Source organism: Haplochromis burtoni, unplaced genomic scaffold (assembly GCF_018398535.1).
Source record: "Haplochromis burtoni strain Fernald_Lab_line unplaced genomic scaffold, NCSU_Asbu1 Contig_307, whole genome shotgun sequence".
Taxonomy (NCBI): domain Eukaryota; kingdom Metazoa; phylum Chordata; class Actinopteri; order Cichliformes; family Cichlidae; genus Haplochromis; species Haplochromis burtoni.
In genome coordinates, this window is record NW_024582668.1 from 89,139 (window position 1) to 115,100 (window position 25,962).

The 25,962-nt window shown below is 41.4% G+C and overlaps 2 protein-coding genes across 15 annotated transcripts in view; both read right to left on the bottom strand.

The window, feature by feature from the left end:
- The window catches only part of prex1 (phosphatidylinositol-3,4,5-trisphosphate-dependent Rac exchange factor 1), a 78,701-nt gene extending 74,534 nt beyond the window's left edge, over positions 1-4,167 (bottom strand). The window contains exon 1 of one of the 2 annotated variants that reach the window (XM_042228140.1): positions 3,728-4,167. In XM_042228140.1, the coding sequence (XP_042084074.1) occupies positions 3,728-3,871 (144 nt within the window). In that variant the 5' untranslated portion in view covers positions 3,872-4,167. The remainder of the gene's footprint in view (positions 1-3,727) is intronic. The other variant, XM_042228141.1, reaches the window with a different exon arrangement.
- A 1,140-nt stretch (positions 4,168-5,307) lies between these two features.
- ralgapb (Ral GTPase activating protein non-catalytic subunit beta) lies at positions 5,308-25,728 on the bottom strand. 13 transcript variants are annotated; one of them, XM_042228145.1, is made up of 33 exons: positions 25,573-25,728; positions 24,401-24,621; positions 22,843-23,045; positions 22,551-22,717; positions 22,265-22,451; positions 21,800-21,931; positions 21,289-21,467; positions 20,629-20,697; positions 20,008-20,159; positions 19,498-19,744; positions 18,831-18,866; positions 17,769-17,970; positions 17,498-17,665; positions 17,265-17,379; positions 16,902-17,049; positions 16,709-16,773; positions 16,478-16,622; positions 14,978-15,099; positions 13,765-13,947; positions 13,524-13,672; positions 11,974-12,161; positions 11,759-11,862; positions 11,445-11,600; positions 11,227-11,292; positions 10,591-10,800; positions 9,970-10,128; positions 9,650-9,815; positions 9,441-9,563; positions 9,217-9,353; positions 9,024-9,132; positions 8,719-8,797; positions 8,203-8,351; positions 5,308-7,690 (listed from the first exon to the last, which is right to left on the bottom strand). In XM_042228145.1, the coding sequence occupies exons 2-33, from the start codon at positions 24,575-24,577 to the stop codon at positions 7,497-7,499; spliced, it is 4,686 nt and encodes a 1,561-aa protein (XP_042084079.1). In that variant the 5' UTR covers positions 24,578-24,621; positions 25,573-25,728; the 3' UTR covers positions 5,308-7,496. The 13 variants fall into 13 exon arrangements, with proteins under 13 accessions (XP_042084079.1, XP_042084078.1, XP_042084076.1 ...); XM_042228144.1 differs by having other exon boundaries at positions 11,445-11,597; positions 14,978-15,108; XM_042228142.1 differs by having other exon boundaries at positions 14,978-15,108.
- Between the last annotated feature and the right edge of the window lie 234 nt (positions 25,729-25,962).

Consider the following 25,962-nt stretch of genomic DNA (forward strand, 5'->3'; position numbering starts at 1 on the left):
TTTCCATCACTCACTTTTCCGAATTACGAAGGAAGGTCACAAGCCAAGAAAAAAAAAAACTATCGGCCACTCATTTCCAGGATTCACCGAGACATGGGTCAGCCTGGTCAAAAAAGAAAAACAGTCCTAAATGACAACCAATCATATTCATGGCATTCAAGGAAAATCCCTCACATCTAGCAGGTATGACGCCACCGACCACATTCCTATCACAGATAGCCTAGTATTTTGGTGCATCACGGCTGGGAAAATCCAGCTGCACAGATTAAACCATACCCTGAAGAAAATTCCCATAAACCTATCGAGCTAGGATGTGATTGTTTCACACAAACAAACAAGGGAACGCATCGCGACAAAAGCTTGAAGAGCACAGCAATCTTCGTAAAAAGGAAGCAGCTTGTTAAATGTGACAGCTTCCGATCTGCTCAAAGAGTTAATAGATTTAGAGATTTGCTGCGATAACAGTGAGGGGGGAAAAAATGAATCCTCTAATCCCTCTTTTCACACACCCCCAACCCCCTTCTCACCTCTTGTCCTCACCACTATCCCCACACGCTTCCCTACAGCACATTGGATGAGCTTGTTGGCGCTGGTAATTGCCAAGGGATGAGTGACATGCAGAATGGCTGAGGTGCCAAAGCCGGATAACCATCTCTTTTTGTGTGAGTGTGTGTGTCATTGCAATCATTGCAGCTGAGAAGCTGCTCTGCTAAGGGCTTTTTTTCCACTGGGTTTTTAAAGTGCATAAAGGGAGGTGGAAAATAAATCAATGATAAGGCAATGCAGATGATGAAGATGGTCAACAGCTACTGTACTATCAAACCCTCAACAAGACCAGAAAACAATATCATAGCGCGAGCGGTTACAGATAAGAGAGAAGCTGACATGCATAAAAAGAATCAGTACACTGAAAAATTAAGTAAGTCATAACTGATGATGAGAAGTAATCCAAACGCTACATTCAGAGGGGAACTAATCTATTTCTAGGGGAATATGGTTAAGGGGTGGGGGGTAGATAGACTTCACAGGGTTAAGATTATTCGCATCTTAGTGCGAGTTTCACACAATCAAAACTAAATAAAGTGGCAATTGCATTCAATACACGTGGTGTGACAATAGCATGCCTGGACTTGAAAGCTGTTCAAGCGTAAACTGTGCTGTGTTCTAGTCACAGGCAAAATTCACTTTTCATTACACAGCAAAATGCATTAGTATTCAATGCACTGTGAAATGAGCTGCATTCTGGGAAATGTGGGAGTTATCTAAGCAATGAGGAAGGGTGAGAAAAAGCTGAGAAGCTGAACAAAAACCCTACTTATTACCATTTTATTTAAATAGGCTGCCCATCTCAGCCTTTTTTTTTTCTCTTTTTTTTTACACTATGGGGCGTACGCATCCCCAAACTATCTGCCCACACCTTTACTGAAACATATGTTCTGAGCTCCCACAGCCAGACTTTTCCTTATCAACACCACAGTGAGCTGCATGGTGACATAGCCTTGGCTCCCAGCAAGGGTTCTCACTGAGGGTTTTCTGCCGAGCTGGACCCTGGACAGAAAAAACTGGGTGGTGGAGGGGGGGATTCGCAAAGGATTGGCCATGGAGGAGGTGGTGGAGAGCGAGGCTTCTTTTCTCGTTTTGTTCTGGATCCTCATGTTTGCCTTTAGCAGTGTAAGCACCTCATCACCCCCCCAACCCCCCAGGTGAAAATTCAGTGGACAGTGTCACATGTTAATGGGGAGCAGTGTGTTTTGCCATCAGGCCTCTTTAGTGCACACGTGAAGATGACTGTTAACGAAGGCATTCACAGACATGCATTCCGATCCAAAGAAACACTTGTTAACAAGATGATACAAATAACCAACCTGTCAGTTTCTGCAGCACAGAACATCGCTGGATATGATTGGCATTTAAAAAATGTTGTTTTTTTTTTAAAGATGCTGGATTGTATTGAGTAGTTGCCAAATGGTAGTATTTACTTTTAAAACAAAATCTCATTGGCTCATGAAATGGGCATAGAGACTATTCTATGAAAAGACCCTGGCAATAACATTACATCACACAAGCCAGACCATATCACTTGCCTCAGGCTAAACACCATGTGGCTTAAATCAAAAGACTCCCAGCTCACGTGATGATAGGCCGGGGTATGATGAAGGGCACGAAGCACTTTGAGACTTCATCATTACCATTGTGCGTGGTGAGAGTGGAGGGAGGTCAAAGAATGTCCCTTTGCCACCTTGCAACAGAAGATAAGCCTCAATTGAGTCCACTGTTGAGCTGGATACGGAACAGTGAAGTTATATTACGTAGGTATAACTCTGAAAATGCCATGCACCACGAATGGCATGACACGGCGGTGCGGTGAGCCTTCTGCACCGGTCACCTCAAGAACTTTGAGGAAGTTCAACACGTGACAGCAGAGAGGAAAGAGGGAACCGTGACATTGTTTAGCAAAAATGCGTCATATGTTGAAATGTTGAAAAAAGAAAAACCCCACCAGGAAACGCAATATCACCATAAACTGTTTTTAAAGGCAAAGTGAAAATGATGAGAATCAAAGTCTGCCATCGAGTCGGCAGGGTGCAAAAGAAAGATAGACGTAGTTGTCCTGACCTTTATGTGCAAGGGGCAACGACAGTGGGAATTTCCCTGAAGCAGACAAATAAGCCATTGTATATAAAAGAAAAATAAGTAAGGTCACATTATAGTCATCACATTAAATGCAGCGAGGTGGAGTTAACCACGCTGTGGTTATGAGTCTCAGCTGGAGGCAGGAGCCACCTGCACTGTACAATTACCAGAGATGACAAGGCGGGGATGAGGGGAGGAAAGGCCAACGGAAAATGACAAGGGGAAGTAACAAATTGAATAGTCCCCCTGCAGGTGGGTGCCATCTATACTCGCGCTGTGCTCGGCGGCTGAATGGAGCATGCAAAATTACCAGGACGTTCATTCATGAGGTAGCCGATGTACAAAGAGCGAATAAGCAAACGGTTTCTTATCGCTGTCTGAAAAAAGGAGGCGTGGCAGGGTGTGATATTCCTGAATACCTATTTATTTGTATTAAAAAAAATGCATGTGCGAACTGGGCTCTCCTTTCCTTTGTTTGTTTCAAGCTTGAGCTTTAACACACAATGGAAAGGTGAGAATAACACCACCACCCTCCACAAAACACTAAATATGTATGAGTCCCCGCAGACGTCCCAAGAAACACGGTTTAACATCTCAAAAGTTTTCATTGATAACAGTAGCCTCAGATGCACGCAGGTCTTTTACAAAGCTGTCAGTCTGCGTCGCAATTAAAAGCCCCGCAAACAGCAGCAAACGGCAACTGCGCGTCCCAAGCCCGTTCCTACAGAAGAAGCGTTCACAGACAGCGCTGAAGTAAAGGTTCAAGCAGCCCGTGTGGACACAGAATCACGCCAAACTGAATGCAAATTTATTGTGGTTTAATCTGACAGGTTAGATCAGATTAGATCTTTGGGGTGGATTGCTTTTTTGCTTTTGTTTTTTCCTTGCAAAGGCTGCTTCTTAATCTTTTTCTGTGTATGCCGATTTAAAAAGAGTAGTCCGGGGATTGGAAAAACATCTAGAACACACGAGATGAGCGTGCATTCGGAAACAAATAAAAAACATCCGCTAATATACAGATTTGTAACTGGAGTTTGGCATCATGTTCTGCCAGTGTACGGGAGACACACTTGCGAGAGGATGTCAAACTTACCGACTGGAGGAAAAGCAACGTCCGAACATAATCCCTCTCGGTGTTCAGTATTTCATTTAAAACACACAGCCTCAGCCGCTGCTGTCGGTCCGAGTCCTTGGCTGCGGGGATACAGTTCTCCTGATGCCCGTCGTCCTCTTCCATGACGGTAACTCAACCCTCAGAAAGGTCGCTCTCTACAGAAATACTCTCCTTTTTTTCTCCCCCTAAGTATCCGCACTTTGTCGGGTCGTTGCTTCAGTCCATTTTTGCATTAGGAAGTTTTTCCCGAAAACCTCGCAGAGCACTGTTGCGAAACACTGGAAGAAAAGTTCACCAAAAGTACCAAACAACAAGCAGAGAGCCAGACGGAGTGAGCGCAGTCACAGCAGCAGCAGCAGCTGAGAGCGAGCGAGGCAGCAAAGCGGAGAGAGGGGAGGAGGGGGAGGGACCCGCTGCCTGCCAGACACATAGAGAGAGCCCAGTACTGCTCTGGACACCGAGAGCTACAGACACAGTAGCTTTAAATGCGTACACGCTACAGTCTGATACTATTAAGTAAACTCCCCGAGTATCCCATTTCCCATGGTACTAAAGGGGCCCCAAAGGCAACAAAATATAAATAACCTAAACGCAGCTCGCCTAAAACAACAAATACTGAACTTTAAGCTGCCTTTGTAGAAGACGGTTAACAGGTACAAGTCATACAGGTATTCCTAATTTTGCTGGCGTTTCTCCTTCTTAGTCAAATACGATACTAGTGAGCTAAACACATACAACTTGTGAGAAACCATGCGAAATATGAGAGTAATCCTAAAACCTTAATTAAAGGTCTTGACTTTCATTGATGTCAAATATTTACCATAACAATGCTCATTCAGGCCCCCTGCCTGTCACAGGAGCTATCCCCACGCGGGGTCTCAGTGAGCGTTAATAAGAGAAACGCGCCCTCAAGTGGTTGCAGGCCAAAATACAACTTTCAAGTCCGGGATGGGCAGGAGGACTTCAGGAACGGTCTACAAGCTCTGATACAAGAAAATAAACTTTTTAATATCATCATTGATTTCCCCAGCAATTCCTAACGTTTGCCTTTTTAAAAAAAAACCAAAAAAACCCCCCACGTGGTCACAAAAGCTGTGTATTTTGATGCAATAGAAATTCAAATGGTAATCCTCCATTCACCTTGCTGCCAATTAAAGGTTCAAACCTGTGCCCAGAAGCCTAGGCTAAGCTGTTTTTCATAATCTGGATTTATCAATATTGTTAACCAAATCATTTATTTATTTATTTTTTTCAGTTGCAGAACATAAATATTTTAAAATAGCTTCAGGGCATACAGGCTTATTGGCTGTCACTATCTCAGCCTTGGGTTACAGATAATATCCCTCAAGTATCTTTGCAGTCAGACCCAGTCCATGCCAGAGGGCAGGTTCACTCTGCAGGTGGTGCAAATATTCACAGTTAATATTCTAATTCATCTGACAGGTTCTAAACACATCTGCTTTCAGAAAGAAACTCACTGAACAGAATATAAAAAAATATTAAGAGGAAAAAGATTTCAACCTGTGAAGAAAAAGTCAAATATTATGAATGGAAGGAAATTAAAATGTCAATAATAGTTTTAATTGATGCATGTTACATTCAATACCCATTGCGTTCCTCCCACACACAAAAAAAACGCATACATACATATCTTTTTCTGCCATCTCAGATGAGGAATGCAACAACCTGTAAATGCCTTGATCTATCACATATTTACATATTATCCTCTGCTTCTGTACATGGCAAATCCTTAAATATGCTCAAACCTCAGAGGACTTACAGGATACAACGTGTGACTCATTGTATGTAGTTTGTCTTTCATTGTATGTACTTTCCTTCCGAAAAAGGCATGTGCATACAGCACTGTCATAAAAAGTGAGTCACAATTAGACACGACAGGTTTAAAAACTCCACAACGTGTCCTCTTCATTCATATTTCACAAGATAAAACTCTTCCTTCAGCAGGGTTTTTCTTCCAAAAATGCACAAAAGTACAAAAGAGGACATGTAAGGTAACCAAAGAGAATAGAAAATAAACATAAAATGAACATAAAAATGTGCTCAGTGCATTAAGACTTTCCAATATAACAAAAGAAACTAGAGGTGTTTGCCCTGCTCCATCTCTGTGATAAATAAATTCACATTGTTACAGGCAGACAGTGAGAGGGCTTGAATTAAAACCAAAAGTACAGTGAGAAAAATAAGAGTGAAATTGTATTTTTTTTTTTAAAAAAAAGAAAATTATCATAACATTTGTGAAGGCAAAAGTGCACATTTCTGCAATCCAAACTGAAGATAACTGACATGTTAAATATTATCTCTTCCTGGGTTTACATTTCCAAAGAAAAGAAAAGGAGAAAAAGAAAGAAAATACAGCTTTGATCAGCCAAAATAAAGTCACATAATCCTGTTAGCTACATCAAGTATTTTGGCCTCTGAATCTATCACATAGATTTTGTTTGGAGGAGCGAGACACTTAAAAACTGTGCTCTGGTTCTGCTTCGTAATGAGATACTTGCAACCTTAAAAATGTGGCGATTTCAAATTAGGCCTGAAAACATCAAGCGCAAACTCCAGGAGCTCTGTAGCCCCTCTCACTATTAGTAAACTCTTGTGTTTCCAAGCATTAAGAGTAAACTAAAATCTAATGTCGCGATCGACGTATGTCGTGGCATTTTCAAAATTGTATATCTTAAAGTGACAGGATTCAACCTTAAATGCAACGTGTTGGGCTTTTAGGGGTCTCGGACTCCTTGTAGTGTCAAGTGACTGGCTGGACAAGCAAACGTTGCTGTGTACACACACACACTCTTACTCATACATGCACACACAAAATGTAGTGGCAGCTGCGCAATGGGATGGCCTGGCACAGAGCGCAAGTGTCAAAAATGACGTCTACATACAGTAAAAGCCAGAAGAAAACGATACAAAACTATAAACGTCTCATGTGCTTAGTCAGCTGCTGCGGAGGCCAAGTGTGCGTTCACACTAGGAAGACTAAAGCAGGGTGTGTGTCTGCATGTGTGTGTATGTGTGTGAACGTCGAGGAAGTCTGTCGTCAGATCCAATGACGGGTCAACTTTTAAGTTACCTGCATTGAAGCTATATATACATATATATGTGTTTACGACATTTTAAGGTGGATACAAGATGTTTATCTCCTTGGCAAAAAAAAATGATAATAATAATAATCCAACCATAAATCTGTTAGAAACAAAAACAGATGAGCAGATCTGGATTTTGGACACAACTCTGTATTACCAAACCTCTTGAAGTTCATTCATATTACAAGGTTCGACGGACAAACTTTTTACAAGTTCAGAAAGGCCAACAGTGTAACTACTGTATTGCGGTTAAAGACAAGCAGAAATTGTTTTGCCACAAAGCGTGAACCTAAAAACGAGGAGCAAAGTTCACTGTTGAACTTCAGCCGTTCAGATCTTCAGTGAGTAGCCGCAACACAGAAATGTCGTTTGTTTTTTCCCACCTTGGCATGGTTTTTGACACTTTGATCTAAGAGTCAAAGGCAAACAGTGCTGATATATGTATTCATATAAATAACAAAATTATACAGTATAAATATAAAGATTCTGTGTGTGCATGTGTGGTGTGTGTCTGTGTGTGTACAAGCACAGTTGTAGGTGGTTTATGAGTACAGAATAACGGGGGTGTGTGCGTGCATGTGTGTATTGTTGTGTGCGCTTGTGTGCCAGTGTTAGGACAGGAGACGGGGGAGAGGGGGGGAGGGTTAGAGGTGAGGCTTTCCCTCCCCCACCTCATGGAAGAGCGAGGTGTAAAACTCGGGCTCCAGTTGTTTGTTGCGGTAACGCTGCACAATTTCGGTTATTTTCTGCTTCCGCCTCACGTGAGGAGGGTTGTACAAGTCGCTCTCCAGACGCTTCCGTCGGCATACGTTGATGACCGTTTGGCGCACGAGGAACCCTGAGAGGCAGACACACAAACAGAAGCTCATCAGTACTCACGCGTGACACAGCCAATGTGAGTTACGTGGATTAAGAGTATTATGTGTGAAAGTGTAGAGCCACAGATGAAACCAAAACACTTAACTGTGCCATCTGCTGGCCAAGAGTTGCAGCACATTCAACAGAGTAAGACTTTTTTTTTTATTTCCCCCCAAAGTTAAACTTGTTCATCAACACAGGAAAGTTAAATAAATGCCTTAAATGGGTTCTTTCAAAGCCTGGTGATGCAACTTGATGCACAGATGAGCAATACTTTTACATTAGAAACCAGAACTTCAGAGGGAAACACCACACACTTTCTAAATGGGAGTTTATTTCCTGTGCATTTCCAAGTAAAAACATCCATTGTGCAATACTCATGCATGCGCATTAATAGTGAGAAAATGATTCCTTGTGATGCATGAAAAAAGCTGAAGTGTGGTAAGGTAAGGATGGACAAGTTAAGTAAGTGGAAGATAAATGAGCAATTACCAAGAGCTCTGCGGCTGACCACCATGCCATCCACCAGAGGAATCACCATGCCAAATTTACCCACAGCACCATGCAAGCGGATCCTGAAGAGTCCCGTCTTCAGAGGGTGGATGAAGATCAAAGGAACGTCTTTTTCTAGTAACCCCGACCTGCAACATTACGAATAAAGTGAAAAGGGAGGCAAAGATAGGATAAGAAGAAAGCTACATTTCAAATGCATGTACTCTGTCTATTTAAATAACTGTGTAATTCTGCTGACGGTGAACAAAGGAGCAATGTTTACAAAAATGCTTTTAATTCATTTTTCTTTCAAGTCACTTGACAACTGCTGTCACTGCTCTGCCACAGTTCCTCTTTTCAGCCCGCTGCATAGCACTTCCTGTTTTGCACATTGGGTTTTGCAGCATTGTTTTTTTTTTTCGTTCTTCCTTTTTGCACCTGACCAAAACCAATTCAGAAACCACATGTTTTTTTTATACTGGCAGGCAAGTGCATTAAGCATAAACTTGTGAATACCTGCAGGAAGTGCTGTTGCTCATGCTAGCTTCCAAGCCCGTGCTGGTTTCCGCTAAAAGGTCGGTCAAAGGGAAGTTCTCTAAAAAAACAAACAAAAAACAGAGAAATTAAGACTTTCATGCACATTGATAATTTGGCAAACACCTTCTTACAGACAACATCTAACAGTGCAGAGATTAAGTATTTTATACTAAAATATTTTGTGAGGATAAACCTGCTGGCTGACTATAATCTATGAAGGGGGCTAGTCTTAAATTACAGTATGAGAGGAGGGGTGGTGGGCCGAATAGAGACTTTATACCTACCAATATCATCAAAGCGCTCCACCCAGACCACAAACGCCTTTGTTTCAGGCCCCAGTTGGGGGAAGGATTTTCCAGTCGATGACCTCTTTGCCTTCACTAAAGGACTCAGCTAGATAAAACAGGTAAATTCATTTTGATCAAGCATTACATCAAACATTAGAGGCCACATATACTCACAGAAGCTGAAATCTACCTTTTTAGCGGACTCCATGCTTTCAGAATGGTTGGGGAACAGTTCCAGTGTGAGATTGGGTTGTTTGAGCACACCGGGCATGAGTTCTGAGTTGGTGTCTGCCTCCACCGTGGAGTCACTGTGCACTGAAGACTCCTCTGCCAAATGAGAGCAAATTGCAACTCCAATTCAGCACAGAGGCTTTCAGTATCTTTGAATTCATATTGAAGATCGTGAATACTGACCTGAGTGTTCTGTTAGAGAAGGAACCACAAAGGCGATTTCTGTCAGAGCATCAGCATAGTACAAAACTTTCTTCTCTCCGTTGAACACCGAACCACCAGTGTCCTCCGGTGTACCCGCTTCCTCTGGAAAAACAAACAAAGATTCATTGAGTTACTAATTACATATAAACAGATAAATAACAATTGCGATGACCATCTTAGTGTCTTACCTGCTTGTACATCATTGCTATCAGAGCAGTAATTCACAGACCAGCTGGTGTCCAAGTGTCCTGTCCAGCCTGGGTGGCGTCCCACATCCACAGGCCAGCCCAAGGATAACAGGAACTCCAAGAAGTGGGGCTGGACGCTGGCCGAAGACTCTACATTCCTTAGGATCTGATCACCAACAACAAGAACAAGATAATGAAAGAGTTTCTTCTTCCTGTTCCTCTTTATGTGTGTAAATAAATAAGTAACTGGAAGAAGTAACTAAGTTAACATCAGTACATTGTAAAGGTAAACAATAATCAATCAATCTGTATTCCCTTACCTCATGACTGCTTTTCTGTCCAGGTTTCACATAGAAAATAAAGACCGTGTCAAAAGGTCGGCAGGGAAGCAGGTCCAGGTAGCTGATGTCATCAAAAAATCCTGGCAAGGATGACTCCAGGGCAATCAGGTGAGGAGGTAGACGACTGTTGTTGGGTTCCTATGAAGGGTTATGTAAACATTATTCTAACAAATACATTTTATTTCACAGATTTAAGTATTTTTTGTCAGGATCAGATAGGCAACATTTTTAATATGACCTTTTTTCAAATTAAAGAGCTTTTAGAAGTTCATCTTTCTTTCATGTACAGCAGTTTAGCACATTCTTGCAAACATGTCTTCATATTAGCTCAGCAACTCAAGATCTATACTATCCATTAATGCGATAAAATACACTCAAACTTGTGCCGTATTTAAAGTGATGCATAAATGTTACAAGATGAGAAATATTAAGATCTCCATCACAACTTTTACGGAATAGTAGAAAGAACAAAAAGAACCAACCCATCATTTATCTGAAAAAGGCTTTAAATAGAAAGACAATGGAAACCTACCAATTAGCATGTATATTTAATACCGATCAATCAAAGAGTTTGTAATCTGACATTAAAAAGTAACTGACCTTAAGTGCCTCCAGAGACAAGAAGCCAAAGTGGGAGAGGAAGAGACGTGCTGTCTGGAACTCCTGTGAGGGTGGAGGGGGTTTGCAGTCTGTCTGTGGGTCAGGAAAAGGAGTGGACTTCCAGATTTCCTCACTGTGTCGCTCCAAGGCGTTCTCATACTCTATCTGCTTGGTCATCAGATTACGAAGCTTGTCGTGCTGAACTTCCAGCTGAAAAGATGGGGGCGGGACATCTTTAAAACAGGGCCTCGTGAACAGTCGTCGACTGCATGAGCTCAACGTGAATTGAAGCAGAACCCTCACAGTCCAAACAGATACTGACCCCCAAAGGTGAGAGGAAACGTTATGACAGTGTCATCTGTACTTTATAACCATGGGAAACATTTAATAATGGATCACCCATACCATCAAATGCAATCCAGTACACAGCCCTTTAGTTTATTAAAGGCCTGTTGTACTGGTTTGCATTCTCCAGCCCTTATAAAAGTTTGTTGAGACAGTGTTAGAGAAGCACCAGTAGTTTCACAGAGAAACGGCAAAGGATTGAGAAACCACACAAAATGATCACCACTAAACCAGATGATTTGACCTATTTAACACAACACCCAATGAGCCCTCCTGTTTCCAACAACTCACACGAGGGCAAATTCTGTTCAGTGAATCTGAAGCTCTCGAATCTTCCTCCCAGCCCATACAAGACACCTAAGTTTGTGCAATAACAAACAATACTCTTTAAGATATAACAAATCATGGTTTACCCGATACCTGTAAGAGAATAACTTAATTTTTGTGTTATCAGACATAATGTGGATAGAAGCTTAATTATAGGGTTCGACGGGAAGCTGATCTCTCACCTCCTTACTAACAATGTCATCCAGGTCAGGGATACTGACATCAGCTTTGACAAGCGGGATCTTATCCACCTCCTCAGGGAAGGGCCTCTGTTTCACATTGTACTTAATCCCCACATCATTGTTGGGTGTTGGACGGCCTTCAGGAACAAACACCTGCTGCGGGAGGGGAGAAGAAAACAGATATATAACAGAGATGTGTTATCAGATGTGGTGCTACAAGTTTGACAAAATGGTGCAACTTTAAAATATGTTTTAGCAAAGTTAGCTTAAAATGTGTTAACTTTAATTAGTATTAATCTAGAGTGCGATCTCACCCTCTGATTAGCCCTGGCCCCTCTCGGTTGATGGAAGAGCTGCATGGTCCAGGCATGTCGACCAGCCGTTCCCCGGATCAAAACTGTCACAGAAGGACTAGGGTCTGTGAGGACAAAAACAGACCCATATTAAAAGCATACCAGACACTTTGTTTTCTCCCAGCATTCAAATTTATTAACTAAAAATATCAAAAGTGAGACAATAAGCTACTGACTTTGCTCATTGCCAAGAGGTTGCTCCAGCATTGCAAGGATGACAGAGTTTTCCAGGACAAAGTAACGGAAGTTACTGGCTCCTGTGGCACTGAGTCTGGCATAGCGAATCAAAGTATCTTCATTCAGCAAGCTGCAAGTAGACGCAGGCCCACTGGGAGACGGGAAGGCCCCCAACACCTGCATGATACTAGGGAGCACCAGGGAAACACAAATATAAGAAAGAACATAAATACAAGCAAACTGGGTCAATGAATGCAACATATTTCACTATCCAAAAGTCATGTGTATGAAGGTTCAGCAAAAAAAGTGGGCCAGCTACGATGCTGAGGAAGCAGAAAAATAAACAACAGAAGCAACAACACTTTAGCACAGTCATAAAAGATTTTGAAGAAAAACCCTACTTGGTTTATAAGAATCAGTCACAATCCACTTCAGTGTTATCACCAAGACTAATGATGGAAAAGTCATCAGCATCACTATGGGGGTGAATTTCTCTGGCTGACTGGCCAAGTCGCAACCCACGGCTATGCTGAGTGGGGAGTTTCCCCTCACAGCCGAGAGGTTTGCTGGATGAATATCTGGGGCAAAATAGTGCGATTTTATTTACACTTTGTTATAAACTGTTCAGTAAACTCCATTTTTGGACCTAGTTCTGATAGACCTTTATAAACAGGAAGAGTTTAGTCATTGCGCAGCTGTTTTTGTGTGCAGCTGAGATTCTCAGTCTGTGGCTGTGGCTGACTTTGTGCCTGTGCTTTGTCACAGGTAGCTAAATTTAAGTTATATACAAATTTATTGTGTGATTGACTGCCACTGGAGGTGATATCAATCTGTCTAGCTTATCTAGCAAACAAAGGACAATTTACAGTAGACATACTTTTACTAGCTTATCAAAAAGCCAAGGTGCAATACAAGTGTTTAAGTTTAAAGATAAGGAGATCCCACAGTAGGAAATCTGGTGTTTGCTGCAGACTGCTGGTCACATCACAAGACTTATACAGGTGATGAAATGGTAACGTAACCATTTTACAATGAAAAATGTTTGAACGGCCAATGGAGCTTAAGCCTTTTTTCCATTAGTACCTAGTCTGATCTTGACCGGACTCCCATTCTATTACAATCCACTACCACCTAATGTGCCTGGTTGTGGTTATAGCAATGCAGCCGAGCGTCCCGTGGCGTAATTAGTGCGTGACATGAATGCTACAACAAAGCTGGGCGTTGAGGCAACGATATACCTGGTGCTCGGTCTGTGGCTTTTTTTGTCAGACTTGGGGACCACAGCGTTGTGTTTTTGTAGCCGTTCCCCTCGTTGCTTGGTTTGGATTTTCCTGAATGAGACGCTCTCATGACTCATCATGATGCCACTGACTGGTGGCATGCAGTCTGTTGATGTCACATTTTTGGATACGATTGCTTGGAAGCCCGGCAGAGTAGGTGCTAAATAAAGTACCTGGCACCAGGTACTATGACCAAATGGAAAACCCTGATAAGCATGGCAAGCTGACCGGAGTAGGTACTAATGAAAAAAAGGGGGCTTTAGTCTCACCAGGACAAAGTTGCCTCAGCAGCATCCTTCACTCTCATGGAAGCCGGGTTGTGCTCCTTCTCCCCTTTATGTCGAACTTCTTGCTCCTGACGGGACTTACTGCCTGAGATTCCCAACTCCACAATTTCCAAAACCTCAACCAAACAGTCCTGGAGCAAAAGAAAATACAAAACAATATATAGATTTTCTCTTACCTACCGACATACATGAAAGAGAGAGGGAAAAAGGTCTTTAGACTTACTTTCTCATCCAACATGTCAGGGTGTTCTGTGAGCCACACACACAGAAACTGGAAGGCAGCTACAATCATGGAGTGGAGGTCTCTGGATTGAAGAGGAGCTGGACGGCTACACTGGAACACAATGTAACCACATATCGAGCTGACAGCGCGTTTACGGTCTGCAGAGTCGACCCCCACCTTCACCTGATTAAGACATACACAAAGACACAGGAAAAAAATCTTCTATATTAGATACATTTTAAAAGTGGTTTGTTTTATGCAACTGTGAAAAAATTTGGTTTAAAAATGTTGCCCTTTTTTTCCAAAATGACAACATATTTGATTATGAGTAGAAAAGTATGTAAAGGAACAATGAAGTCAAGTCGCTTTATTGTAATTTCAATCATGTGCAGTGGTACATTACACAGTGAAGTGAGACAACGTTCCTCCAAGACCCTGGTGCTACATATAACAGGTGATCAACACATGACTAAATAAAGTGCAAGTGTGCAAAAATGGCAAAAGTTGCAAAAAACAAAAAGACAAAACAAAGCAAAAACAGTGCAACACCAGACAGAACAGAATGATACAAGCACAAGGCAGTGCAGACACAACAGTGCAACAAAAAAAGTGCAACAATGAAAGTGGGTTGTGCCAAAAGACAAGAATATTGTCTTTTCTATACTCGGAATTCTGTATTAAGTAGAATATTGACATATTAATTGTTCCTGCATTTTGGCAGTGTGATTGCAAACACAAACTTCACAGTCATTACAAGTTAGAGAAACTCTCTTTACAGTAATCTGTGGTACAATGTGAGGGCAACTCCCTTATTCTGAGCTAGGAAATTAACTGACTGAAGGTGGCAAAAAACACCCAAATGTATCACAAGTCCTCTGTGAAGCTGCACTGTGTCATTTGGGAATGGGGCGTAATAACTATCGGTATAAGTTAGCACACCCTAAACGCAGCTGGTTTCGCTTGACCCCATAATAGGCCCAGACATTTTATTAAGGGTGTTCCTGGAATAGAGCTCTTTCAAAAACTCTTCTTTTTTTTTTTTAAATTGATTTTTTAAAGTTTTTTTTTTTTTTTTCTTTTCTAAAGACTACAGTAACTAAAGCTGTTGAGGCCTGAGTAACATTGGTGTACTGGAACACGACAGTTATCTTAGCTAGTCCAGCTAGTAATGACTGCACATTCTTACACTGAGCTTCTATGGTGTTCAAGTTACCTTGGCCAGTCCAGCCAGCAGTTCCAGGGCAGCGAGTGAAATGCTCATGTCATGTCTCCACTGGGAGTTGAGCCTCTGAGTGACCAGGTGGATGCTGCGCACCAGCAGGCCTGCCGCAGTATCTGGAAGAGCTAGATCATATAACACCCCAAAATACCAAACACTGCAAAGAATAGAGCAATGCAGGATTAAAGCACCAAAGCTAGAAAGTCACACAGAAAGACATTTCTGAATGCTCAGGTGTTAGCAGATATTGCTTTATATTAACATACAACATGCATTAGAGGTGAAAGAATACAGCAAAGCACACACAATCCTGAGCAAAATACAGGCAGAGTAAAAAAGAGACAGCAGTAAACAAGCTGCTGAGGAACAGAACTGAGTGATGTTAGCATTTTTACATCAAAATAGCATTTTCAAATTTTATTTTAACAAATAATTCCGAGATTTTTTTTAAAAACAGAGGAACACTGAAATTTTTAAGAATTACTTAACATTTATCACCCAATTACATTAAATATATGTAAGTGGAAGGAAAATTCCAGTTCATCTGACAAAAGACTTTCCTAGTTTGAGCTACTTTTTACAGGGGCTAAAAACTTTGAAAACAAAGAGTCCTAAGACTGATTTTCAACAACAATGTAAAGTCCACTATCTGGACACCTTTGTCCCAGAAAAGAAATTTTACAAGTGGAAGCAACGCAACCTTGTGTGAGGTATGTGACACAACAACAATCTTCTTTATTTCCGTTTTTTACTACAACCTCTGTTACAAAGAACTCTGCACTGTCAAGTGTTTTTTTTAAGAGATAATGTTAAGAAATTAAATGAACGGACCAGAACAGAAACTGACTAGAAAACCCAAATAACACTGAAATGGCTGCAGCATTTATACCAACAGATGACCCACTCTAAAGCATTGCTTTTCCTGTACTAAGCCTCACAACACAATGCTATAGTCCTACAGATGTGTCTCACAGGAACCAAGCAATCCCTTCCCCCAGTTTCCTGCTGGAAAACGACTGCCTATGTGAAGCACTGTTCACTGAAAACAGACATAAATTTGTGCAAAAAAGAAAACGATCAAATGAAAACAAAACATCACTCAGCCCTGCACAGTAAATACTAAATTTGAAATCCATTTGATTAGGCAACATTGTTGCAACCAATCATTAAGAGAAAAAAAAAATGCAAATCAAAGCAGAAACTCCACCCACCCCAATCCCAAAATCTTCTTAAACAACATCACAGCAAACACTTTACATCACCTACAAAGATATTTTACCCAACGCTTCTTAACTCTGCATACCACTTTAACCACGTTAGCTATAAAAAAAACCCACAAACGAGTCAAGAGGAGTTGGAAGCTAATGAGAAATCAGCCAGGGATCATTAGAAATAATCTTTCAGCAAACCTGCTATCTGACCAAATAAAGTATTATTGTGTTAATTCATTAAGCACAAAAATATTAGTGTATGTTCAGGAGCGGCATGTCCTACCATAGTCACGGAGAAGCGCCTGTGCAGGGCGTTCAGAGTCTGGGCTGGTGGCCTCCGTGCTGCCTCCACTGTTGAAGCTGATGCCACTGTTGGTACGGCTGTGACCCTGACTCCTCAGGGTTGAGTGGCTGCCATCTATGCTCCCCTGCCACCGAAAAACACAGAAATCTTAATGCCCAGTCCAGCTTGTAGCACCGTAAATATTAACTAATTAGCAGAAAACAAGCTTACTGTTTCAGTCTGGGCGCCTATGGACTCTAATAAAGCTGAGTCTTGAACAATATTTAGCATTGCACCTGAAAAAAGGGATAAAAATAATAATTAAACAAAAAAAAACAACAACAATTTTACACAATCATAAAGTACAAACAATATACAGAGTTAAAATAACTGCAATCAAATATATGAAGCTATCAGCAAATACCCAGTATGAGCTGTGTGTTAGTGGGGTCAGTCTCTGTCTGCAGAGCTCCTATGAGGACATTGACAAGACGCAGCCTCAGTGAAAGGAAAGACACAGGCTGGTCATGAGGCCAGCCATCTTCCTCGTTGAATTTTCCCTCCAACAGAACCTAAAGAACACAGAGTCAGTGTGGTTAGCAACCTTGACTAACTTTAAACTCTGCAACAAGAAAAGGTTTCAGGGCTTGTTTTATGATTACGTAATCATCAACAGGTTTTAAAGAGTTTAATATTTGAAGAAAGAGCCACCAATGTGTGTACAATACACAGCAGTAAGCAAGACTGTTACTATCAGCTTAAAGATAAACATCGCCAAAGTCATTACCTCTGATTTGATGTTGCCAAAGTGATGTGGCAGTGGGAGCATAGCAAGCAGGATGTTGATGGAGGCTCTCCTCAGATCAGTAGGATTTACATACATCTTAAATTTGGACAGTTCCCTAACAAAAATAATGGAGACATGCTTTAAGTAATATAATTGATTTCTAACATAACACATTTACATGACTGAGTAAAAACAAATAATGGTCTCAAATGAAAGTAAACTACCAGTCTAACCTGTCTGGCACAATGGTCTCCAGCGCAGCTATGAAGTAGGGCACCACCACATTGATGCCCTTTAGGTCAGTACAGAAGAGAGAGGAAGAGTTGAGAATGATAGAAGCCAAAACTGGTCTACAGATGAAATCAGAAATCTGCAGACCCTGAATCAGGACCATGTAGAACCTGCAGAAAAGGAAATAAGAAAACCATATCATTTTCTTTCCTACTGTTAAGAAGATGGCAACAAAACCAGTTTAATTTGGCAAAAAAAAAAAAAAGTATATACCTCGACAGGTAAACTGGTAGAATCTCCTCTCCAGTTTTTTTGCTACAGAAGATGCGACACAGAGTCCCACAGGCCTCAGCCCGTCCTGCTTCATAGCTCTCTGGGAACTCATTGGCATCAAACATTGGGTTATTCACCATGGAGTCAGTGGACATTTGGGAACCCTTCCTCCTCAGCTCCAAGGACACTTGAGTGGCTATCGCTGTACAAAGTGTGAAAAAAAAGAATGAAAGAACCCTGAATTCCATTGCAGTCCTCAGTTTTCATGCATGTATGACAAAACAGGCAAAAGCAGACAAAAATATACTATATGCACACTAGAACGAAAAGTTAACAGTAAAAATTCAAAAACATAAAAGCAACAAAAAGCAGATATTAACTCACTATCACAACAAGAGAAAGGAAGGGCTTTATTAACTGCAAACACACAGTCACGTCCTTTAATAAAAGCATTCAATAAAGGGAACTCTGACACAAAGAGTTTGCCATAGAAGTTCCGCCTAGCACCGGCACAAAGCGTGAATAAGTTGTAGTGTGCTCGTACTAAAAATGTGTCAGGCGTTCACTGCTGCAGGAACATAAAGCAAAATCCCTGTGTCAGCATCCCTCAATGCTGCAATCATATGACTGTCACATTCACTTCATGCATTGAGGCACTAAACCAATAAAAAAAAAAATATATAATTCAAAACTGAAGTGAACTGACAACATCAAAAAGAAAATACAAGAAACAATGCTAAACTCGAGGGGAGTCTGAAACACAATAGTACGGATTAGCGTGACTCAAAGGAAAAAGAAAATGGTAACTTAAATGGGGTGGTACTGTCACAAACTGGCAACGTTAATGTCGAGACAAGTGGTCAGTTTGGTGAAACCCATTCCATCAACCTCTGGAGAAACGCTGAAAGAATGCTGGTGAACTTTTATATATGGCGAGGAGTTGGAACAGAAAACGATGGTGATGATGACGATGACCATGAGGAACTCAACTCAAAAGCAAGAAGATTTTGTCAAGAAACGCAAATCAAGTGAGGGGGAAAAAAAGCTGCCATTCCTACTTACAAGATTTATAAGAAAGGAGAATTTGGATAAAAGAGGCTGCAAGATAACAGAAATAGTGGAGAGAGAAAAAAAATCAAAGCAGATCCAATATTTTGGGATCAATTCATATCAGGCATGAATTGTGTGGTTTTTCTTTTTTGCTCATGACTTCTGACCATTACAAATTTCTTACATTAATCAGACATGATAGACACGTGCAGGACACTACATCAAAAAGAGAAATGTGAGAAGAGCCAAAGAGGGCCAATTGCAAACGCTAAAAAGTGTATGTGCTGTCATTAACTCTTAGCTCCGCTGCCAGTAATGATTGTACCAATTAAATGACCGTATGAATTCCTTAGGATAGGGTTAAAGCCTATATGTAGTTTGAGCCAGGTCTAAATTGTTGGTCGATGCAAATGGATTAGAGTCAGATGGAAATCTCATACGAGGCCACTTGTAACCAAGCCCTCCACACACAGAAAGGCCCAACAGAGTTTCAGAGAAAATGGTGAAAAAACAAAAAAGATATCCCAACAACAGAGTACAAATTTTTCAAAAAATTAAATTAAATAAATAAATAAAATAAAGACCAAAAAACACATAACTCCATATGAACACAAACTTATGAACACCGACTTGCCCATGCATAATTTTAAACAGCATGAGACGTCGCGTCGCTTCTTACCCGTCATGCTGGGGTCTCGGCTGAGGCCGCTGTGGAGCTTACAGTGGACGAGAGCAGCGTCGAAAAGCCACTGGCCAAAGAGGTTGAGGATGCTGTTGACCTTCGGTCGAGCTGGGGCTGGCAGGGGCCGAGACTCCCAACTGCTCTGGTTGGGGCTGGAAAGAAGGGTCGGGGAGGACGAAGTCTGCTGCTGCTGCTGCTGCTGCTGCTGCTGCTGCGACGTTTTGTTTGGCTGACCACCACTGCCCTACAGGGTGCGGTGGGAATAGAAGATATCTCAATAGGCTGAAAACAGCTTGACTAGTTCAACTAAAAGATCACAAGATTTGGACAAGTGTACTGAAATACTGCCTACAAATTCTAGATAGTGCAGCTTCAGCATGGAAAGAATAATGTGCCAAGTTCAAGTATTTAACTCTTTTCTGTCTACAGACCAACAGAAAGCTAAGATCTAAACATCTAACAGTTACACTTATTGTTCTGCATCTCTGTAGCAGTTACAGAACTTACAGCTGAACTCTTGCTTGTAGTTTTGGTGACCACTGTGTGGCGCTGCTTGCGGCTATGAGGAGGCGTGGTGTTGGTGATTGAGGGCGGCGGCGACATGCTAATTCTGTTGACTGGAGTGGGCGGGGCACTGTCAGCCCTGGGACGTGATATGCCTGGTGACAGAAAAGTAAAATGAGTCGGGGTATAATAGTCCAATTTTCCTCAGATATCTCGGGGTGGGGCGGTGTCATCTGATTAGCCTGGCAGCGAAAAAGTAAAAAAAATAAATCAGCAACCATTGTTTTCCCCCCCAGGGAACAGACCATGTTTTGGGTAAATATAATCATTTTGAAGCAGTTTTCCATTTACAGTATTATTTAAGACAGTATGTGAGTTGATCATAGACAGCATTGATTCACAGACATGCAAGACAATGGTTAGATACAAATCACCAATCACAGATTTCCACTTTGATTTTCCATTTTCATGCCTGCAGGAGTCCCCCTGATGATCTTGCAGTTTAGTCTGAATATCTGACATATATCACTTGTGAGTCTGAGTATCATCACCAACAGTGAATGGACCAATCCACTAACATGCCCAGAGCAAAACATTATATCATGTATCAGCTGATGTCTGTACCATGAGAGAGCGGCACTGGACAAAAAGTGAACACCCTCTCCCGTACAGCTTTCTTTTCAACAGAGACACCTACAGTGTAAAGAGAAAAATACACACGGGTATGTTTCTATTGAAATCTTTAAACAGGTATTGCTGACTGACATCCTCCATCTTGAGATTACTCAGAGGTAGTAAGAGAACAACACTGGCAAAAAAATACATTTTAAATCTTTTTCTCTCTATAAATCACAAATAACACAAATTTTCATCTACGCTATAAAACCCATCAGAAGTGTTTGGCTTTACTGTTTGTTAAAGACAAGATTCTACAGATTACGATTACAGGATGAAATTGAATTTAGAGCGACTTAAACTTTTTGCCAAACAGATCACAATAAAAACCAGCTGCTTACACTTCTGTCAAAGTAACGCTTTCTTTTGCAGCAGTTTCTGAAATCATTTCTGGCAACAATAATATATGGGGATAAATTCCTAAAGCAGGTAGCTGCCAAAAAAGCAGGAACAACATATTTCTTAAACATAATCCATTAAATAATGGATTGCAAAAATGGTCTCCAAGCTGAAGTTGCTTTATCATTCATCCCTTAAGTATATCCTCATTTTGAATGTCTTAAATATCACTCAACTGAGCTTTTCGTCTTAACTTAGGATTCCTCTTACCCAAGAAGGCATCCACCAAGCAGCTGACACCCCTCATGGCCCTGAAGAAGATCTGGGGTAGTTGTTTCAAACATGGATGCAATACCACTTCATGGGGTATGCCGCTCGAATTGAGAAACTGTTCCTGAAACTTTGGAGTGGTGCTTACTACTGCGGGGTTGCTCAGGTCCACTGGGTTGCTGGAAACAAAAAGGAAAGCAAACGTAATAATGGATTAAGCCAAATGTTTAAAAGTGTTGCTAAATCTTTCTTGAATAAATGTGACATAAGGTTGGGTAGACGAAGGAAGTAAAAGGAAATAAAGGAGGGAATGACAAATGAAATAACATTAAAAAAAGCCAGACATGAAAGTTTGGATGCAGTTGAATAGACTTGAACTAGAGCAGATAGGCAACTTCAACTTCCCCTTAAATAAAACAAACAAACAAACACCATGTATGTCGTTTAGAAAGAGGAAAGAACATGTCTTTTTCAAGCAAAGGCATTTTTATACAGTTGAGGCAATAAGCACCTGAGCATGTGTAGAAAGCGGTACCACGCCTGGGCCACGCAATCATTGTCCATTTCTAAAGGAATCAAATTGGCATCCTCATCGGGAACTTTAAAAGGTGGGAAGGACGGTCCATGAGTAAACCGCAGGAGTCTGAAACGAAGAAATGAGACAGGAATACACAGTCTGCATTAACAGAGACCTCGAAAAACCAAACCACATTTCATCCCTTGAGATGTTCTACTGGGCTTTTAATGCAGCCACTTTCAGTTGCTGCTTGTTTGTGAATTTCTTTGCCTTCAGTAGCTGCAAAGCATGCTCTATTAGTCTGAGATGGAGAGACTGCCTTTTACATTGAAGAAGGCAATCTCTCCAAAAACTGTCACTGTCCAACAACCTGTGGACCTAACTACATATAGATATCATAATTCTAACAAAATCTTTTACCACTGAAAACACAAAAGGTTGAACTGAATCCAATCTAACCTGGAGGTCAAAGCACAGGCTACTCTGCTCCACTGCTCTACAACAGGAGGATGATGTCTCCAATTGGCCAGCATCTCCCTTGCTGTCTTCCAATATGGCGGCGTGGGAAAGCAGCGGGCACACGCCAGCAGCCACACCTCAAACAACACTGCCATCAGTTTCTCTGCCAGCTTCTCAGCTACCCCCACTGAAAAAGGGAAAAACAGGGGGGTATTATAACTAATCATCACAAATAATAACCAAGTAGACAACGAAGGAACAGTTTAGGAGAGCAAGGTTTGTTTACCTCCAACTGTGGGCGGTGCGAGCAAGGTGTCATTGATGCGAAGAAGGAAGAGCAGCAGCACCTCCCAGGTCTCTCTCACCATGGAAACGGACTCTCGTGCCAGCTTCTGGACTGCAGTCAGAACCTGCTGGCAAAGCCTGATGTGGTTCAGACTATGCTGCTCAGGCCTGGAGGGAGAAACAGCTTGTTTGAAATGAGGGAACATGAAAGCAATATAAGCAGTCCAAGATTTCAGTGAAAATGCATTCATCCTTAAATTCAAGCTAATGGGAAATAAAGTTTTTAGACATACCTTGGTACAAAGACGTTGTAGAGATGCTTTAGAATAGTCTGGACATACATGTTGGGCTCCTTCACCACAGGCTGAGGCATCGAGTCCCTAGGCGACACCAGGGCCATCATCCAGTCTGTGTACACGTCCACACACAGCTTGACAGTGTCCCCCTCTAAGGGGAGGGTCAGGCCATAACAGAGCACCTCCATAGTCCATTTCACCTGGGAACCAAACCATTGTTAGATATTTTATTATAAGTAATTATCTTATATTTGCAGAGAAGCTACATCACCCAATCCTAATGAAAGAGGAAGAATGGCAACAGTGTTTAAGTTTAGAAAAGCTCCTTGTATCCTACAAATACAATCAAAATATGCCCCCGCCCCCACCCAACATAAACCTGCATACTTAGCGACTAAAAAGAGCCTAGATTACAAGACAGCTTAGGTGCTCTCAGTTTCCAGTGATATTTTGCATAATTTCCCACAATGGTTTTGTGTAAGAATCCTGCAGAGGTCAGTATGGCTAAGTATTCCTATCCATGCTCTACCCTCAGCAAGAAGCAGCATTCAAAGCCACAGCAGCACTTCAGATGCATGGTGCACCTGAGTAATGCCGATGTATTTTTAACCCAACGCAGCTCCACTCGCATCACTTCCTGACACACGCTGTCACATCATTAATTGAAGCAGCTGCTTTACTGTGAGCTCTGCCATTAACTTGCTCACAGCGGTGTGTGTCAGCAGACGTTCCAGTGTTTATGGGGATCATGCAAAGAAAGAGATCAGAGCTGTGTCTGGTTTACATTTATAGCTAACTGTTTAAATTGGCCCGTGTCAAGTTGTGTCTAGAGCCTACACAAAAGCTTAAGGTGTCACGAATACTGTACATTACAGGATTAATTGTGTGTGCTTTGGTGGTTTGTCATATAAAAACTATTTGCAGAGTACTTTCTTCTCATTTCTTGCATAATGTGCACTTAATGTGTTCAAAAACATCAACCATTTAATAGAAGCAATAGATAGAAGAAACCATCTAAGTAACACTATCAGTCAGGCCTGCATATGCAAGAGTACCTACAAAACAGATAGTCCTGACACCCTTACTGAGCACTGTGCAGCAACACCAGCAACAGAATGATAGTGGAAGATGAAGAAAACAAAAAGAGGGAGTCCAGATTCTGATAATGATATAAAAATGTATTTAGAACCTTTATATTAAATATGGTGACCCAAACCCCATAATTACTTTATTAGCATGTACTACACTTTTCATCACCTATGAATGTAGTTGGTGCTACATATTTAAGTGGATAATCTTAGACCAGTTTTCCCCCACACTCTCCTAAAGAGCCACACATACAAAAATATATGGACCACAGTATGTTCTAATTTCTATTTTTCTACGTAAATAATCATCAGCAAAAAAAACAAAACAGCACACTGATACCACTAAAAGTACTCATGTGTTTACTTAGCTCTGGTAACTGGAGTTAAAATGTCACGGTGATAGAGATGTAGGATGGCAGACTACCAAAGCATTAAAATGACATGCTCGTAGTTGACCCTTTTCTTACCTCTTTGTCTGTTTTGAGGATGTTCTCTGTGGCAACTGGGCTTACAGCTGTGCCCAGAGGTTTGACCACAGCATTTGCCACCTCTGTGCCCACACTTGGGGGATAGGTGTGCAAAACACTTAGGTGGCCCTGGTCACTCTGCACCACCAACTGCAACGAGCGCCACTCGGAGTACATGCTGCTGATGTCTACTGCACTCTACTCACACCTCCTGCCTCCACCTGCAGACACACAAATCCAGAGGGCAGCTTAATACGGAAAGTTAGGCACACTACCAATCGGTTACTTGTCCAAACTATAATACCAGAGTGGATACAGTCGTGCTACTTGTGAACTGCTGTTACATTGCAAACAGAGAAATGGTCACACCTCTTTCACTGTTTAGGTCTCGACCACCACAGCAGTTTTTCAGCTTTAACTTGTTTGACTGGTTTGTCAAACAAGTTGACCAACCAATGAAAATGCGTAGTTCACACATTTTGGAATTTGTAATTAAATGTTTTGTTAGCTACAACAAAACACGTATTAGCGAAAGTAAAATGAGTGTGGACTAACTGCGGGTTAGTTCTTTAAAAAAAAAAAAAAAGGAGTACTTCTTGATATGTGCCGTGACAGGAAAAAAGATCCAAACAGCCTAGATATATCATGTTTTGGCTAATGTTACGTTCTCTCCGGTAAGAGAAAACAAAAAGTATTGCGGTCAGCATTGCAAAGGTTGGATGCGGGTTTTGTTTTGCACTGAAGCCTTAAACTAACAACAGGAACGAAACATTTGTGCCCTACACTTCGGCTGGGTAATAACAAGCCGAGGAATAACCAGGAAACGGTTCTGAAAACGAGCAGATTGCTAACGAAGGCTAGCATTGACACCAAAACATCTTCCTCATATTGTAGATGAAATTATATGAAATTAACGACTGGGTTGTCTCTATGAACAAGTCAAGAGACTAACGGTAATAAAAACCGCTTGCGATAACTTATCGATTATCCCAAACTACACTGCAGTAGATCCGATGTTGCTTGCTAGCTAGCTCAGCTAATGCTCACTACGCTAGCCTATTCGTTGACATTAGCTAGATTAGCTGGCTGTCATTTGTGCTAGCTAACTATCCAACTTTGCAAGGACGCTAATGTTTACTAAGCGGATAGCTCAGGTACTTTTTTCCATTTACCTTGACCAGCTGGAAATGATGTCATAACAGAGCTCTGAAACTCGCAGTTTGTGCTTTCTGTATATCCTGGTCTAAACTATAACAGCCTCCATCTTTGCAATGTCAAGGCTTGGTTATTGCAGCTTTACGGGCTAACGGGAAGCAAGATCCGTAGGTTGACGCCCTCTACTGTTTGGTACAGTCTATCGGACCTGATGCAGCCCTCAGTTCATTCAGTTAATAACACAATGTTTATGTTTTTGTTGTTGTTGTTGTTGTTGTTTTTCGGGCGGGGGTGGGGAGGTGGGGTAGATACTATTTGTGAATGTACTTATTTTGTTTCACTATGCTCCGATTAACTATAACTAAAACCTCTATTTGAGAGGTTTGCGTGATGCATTATTATTTCTA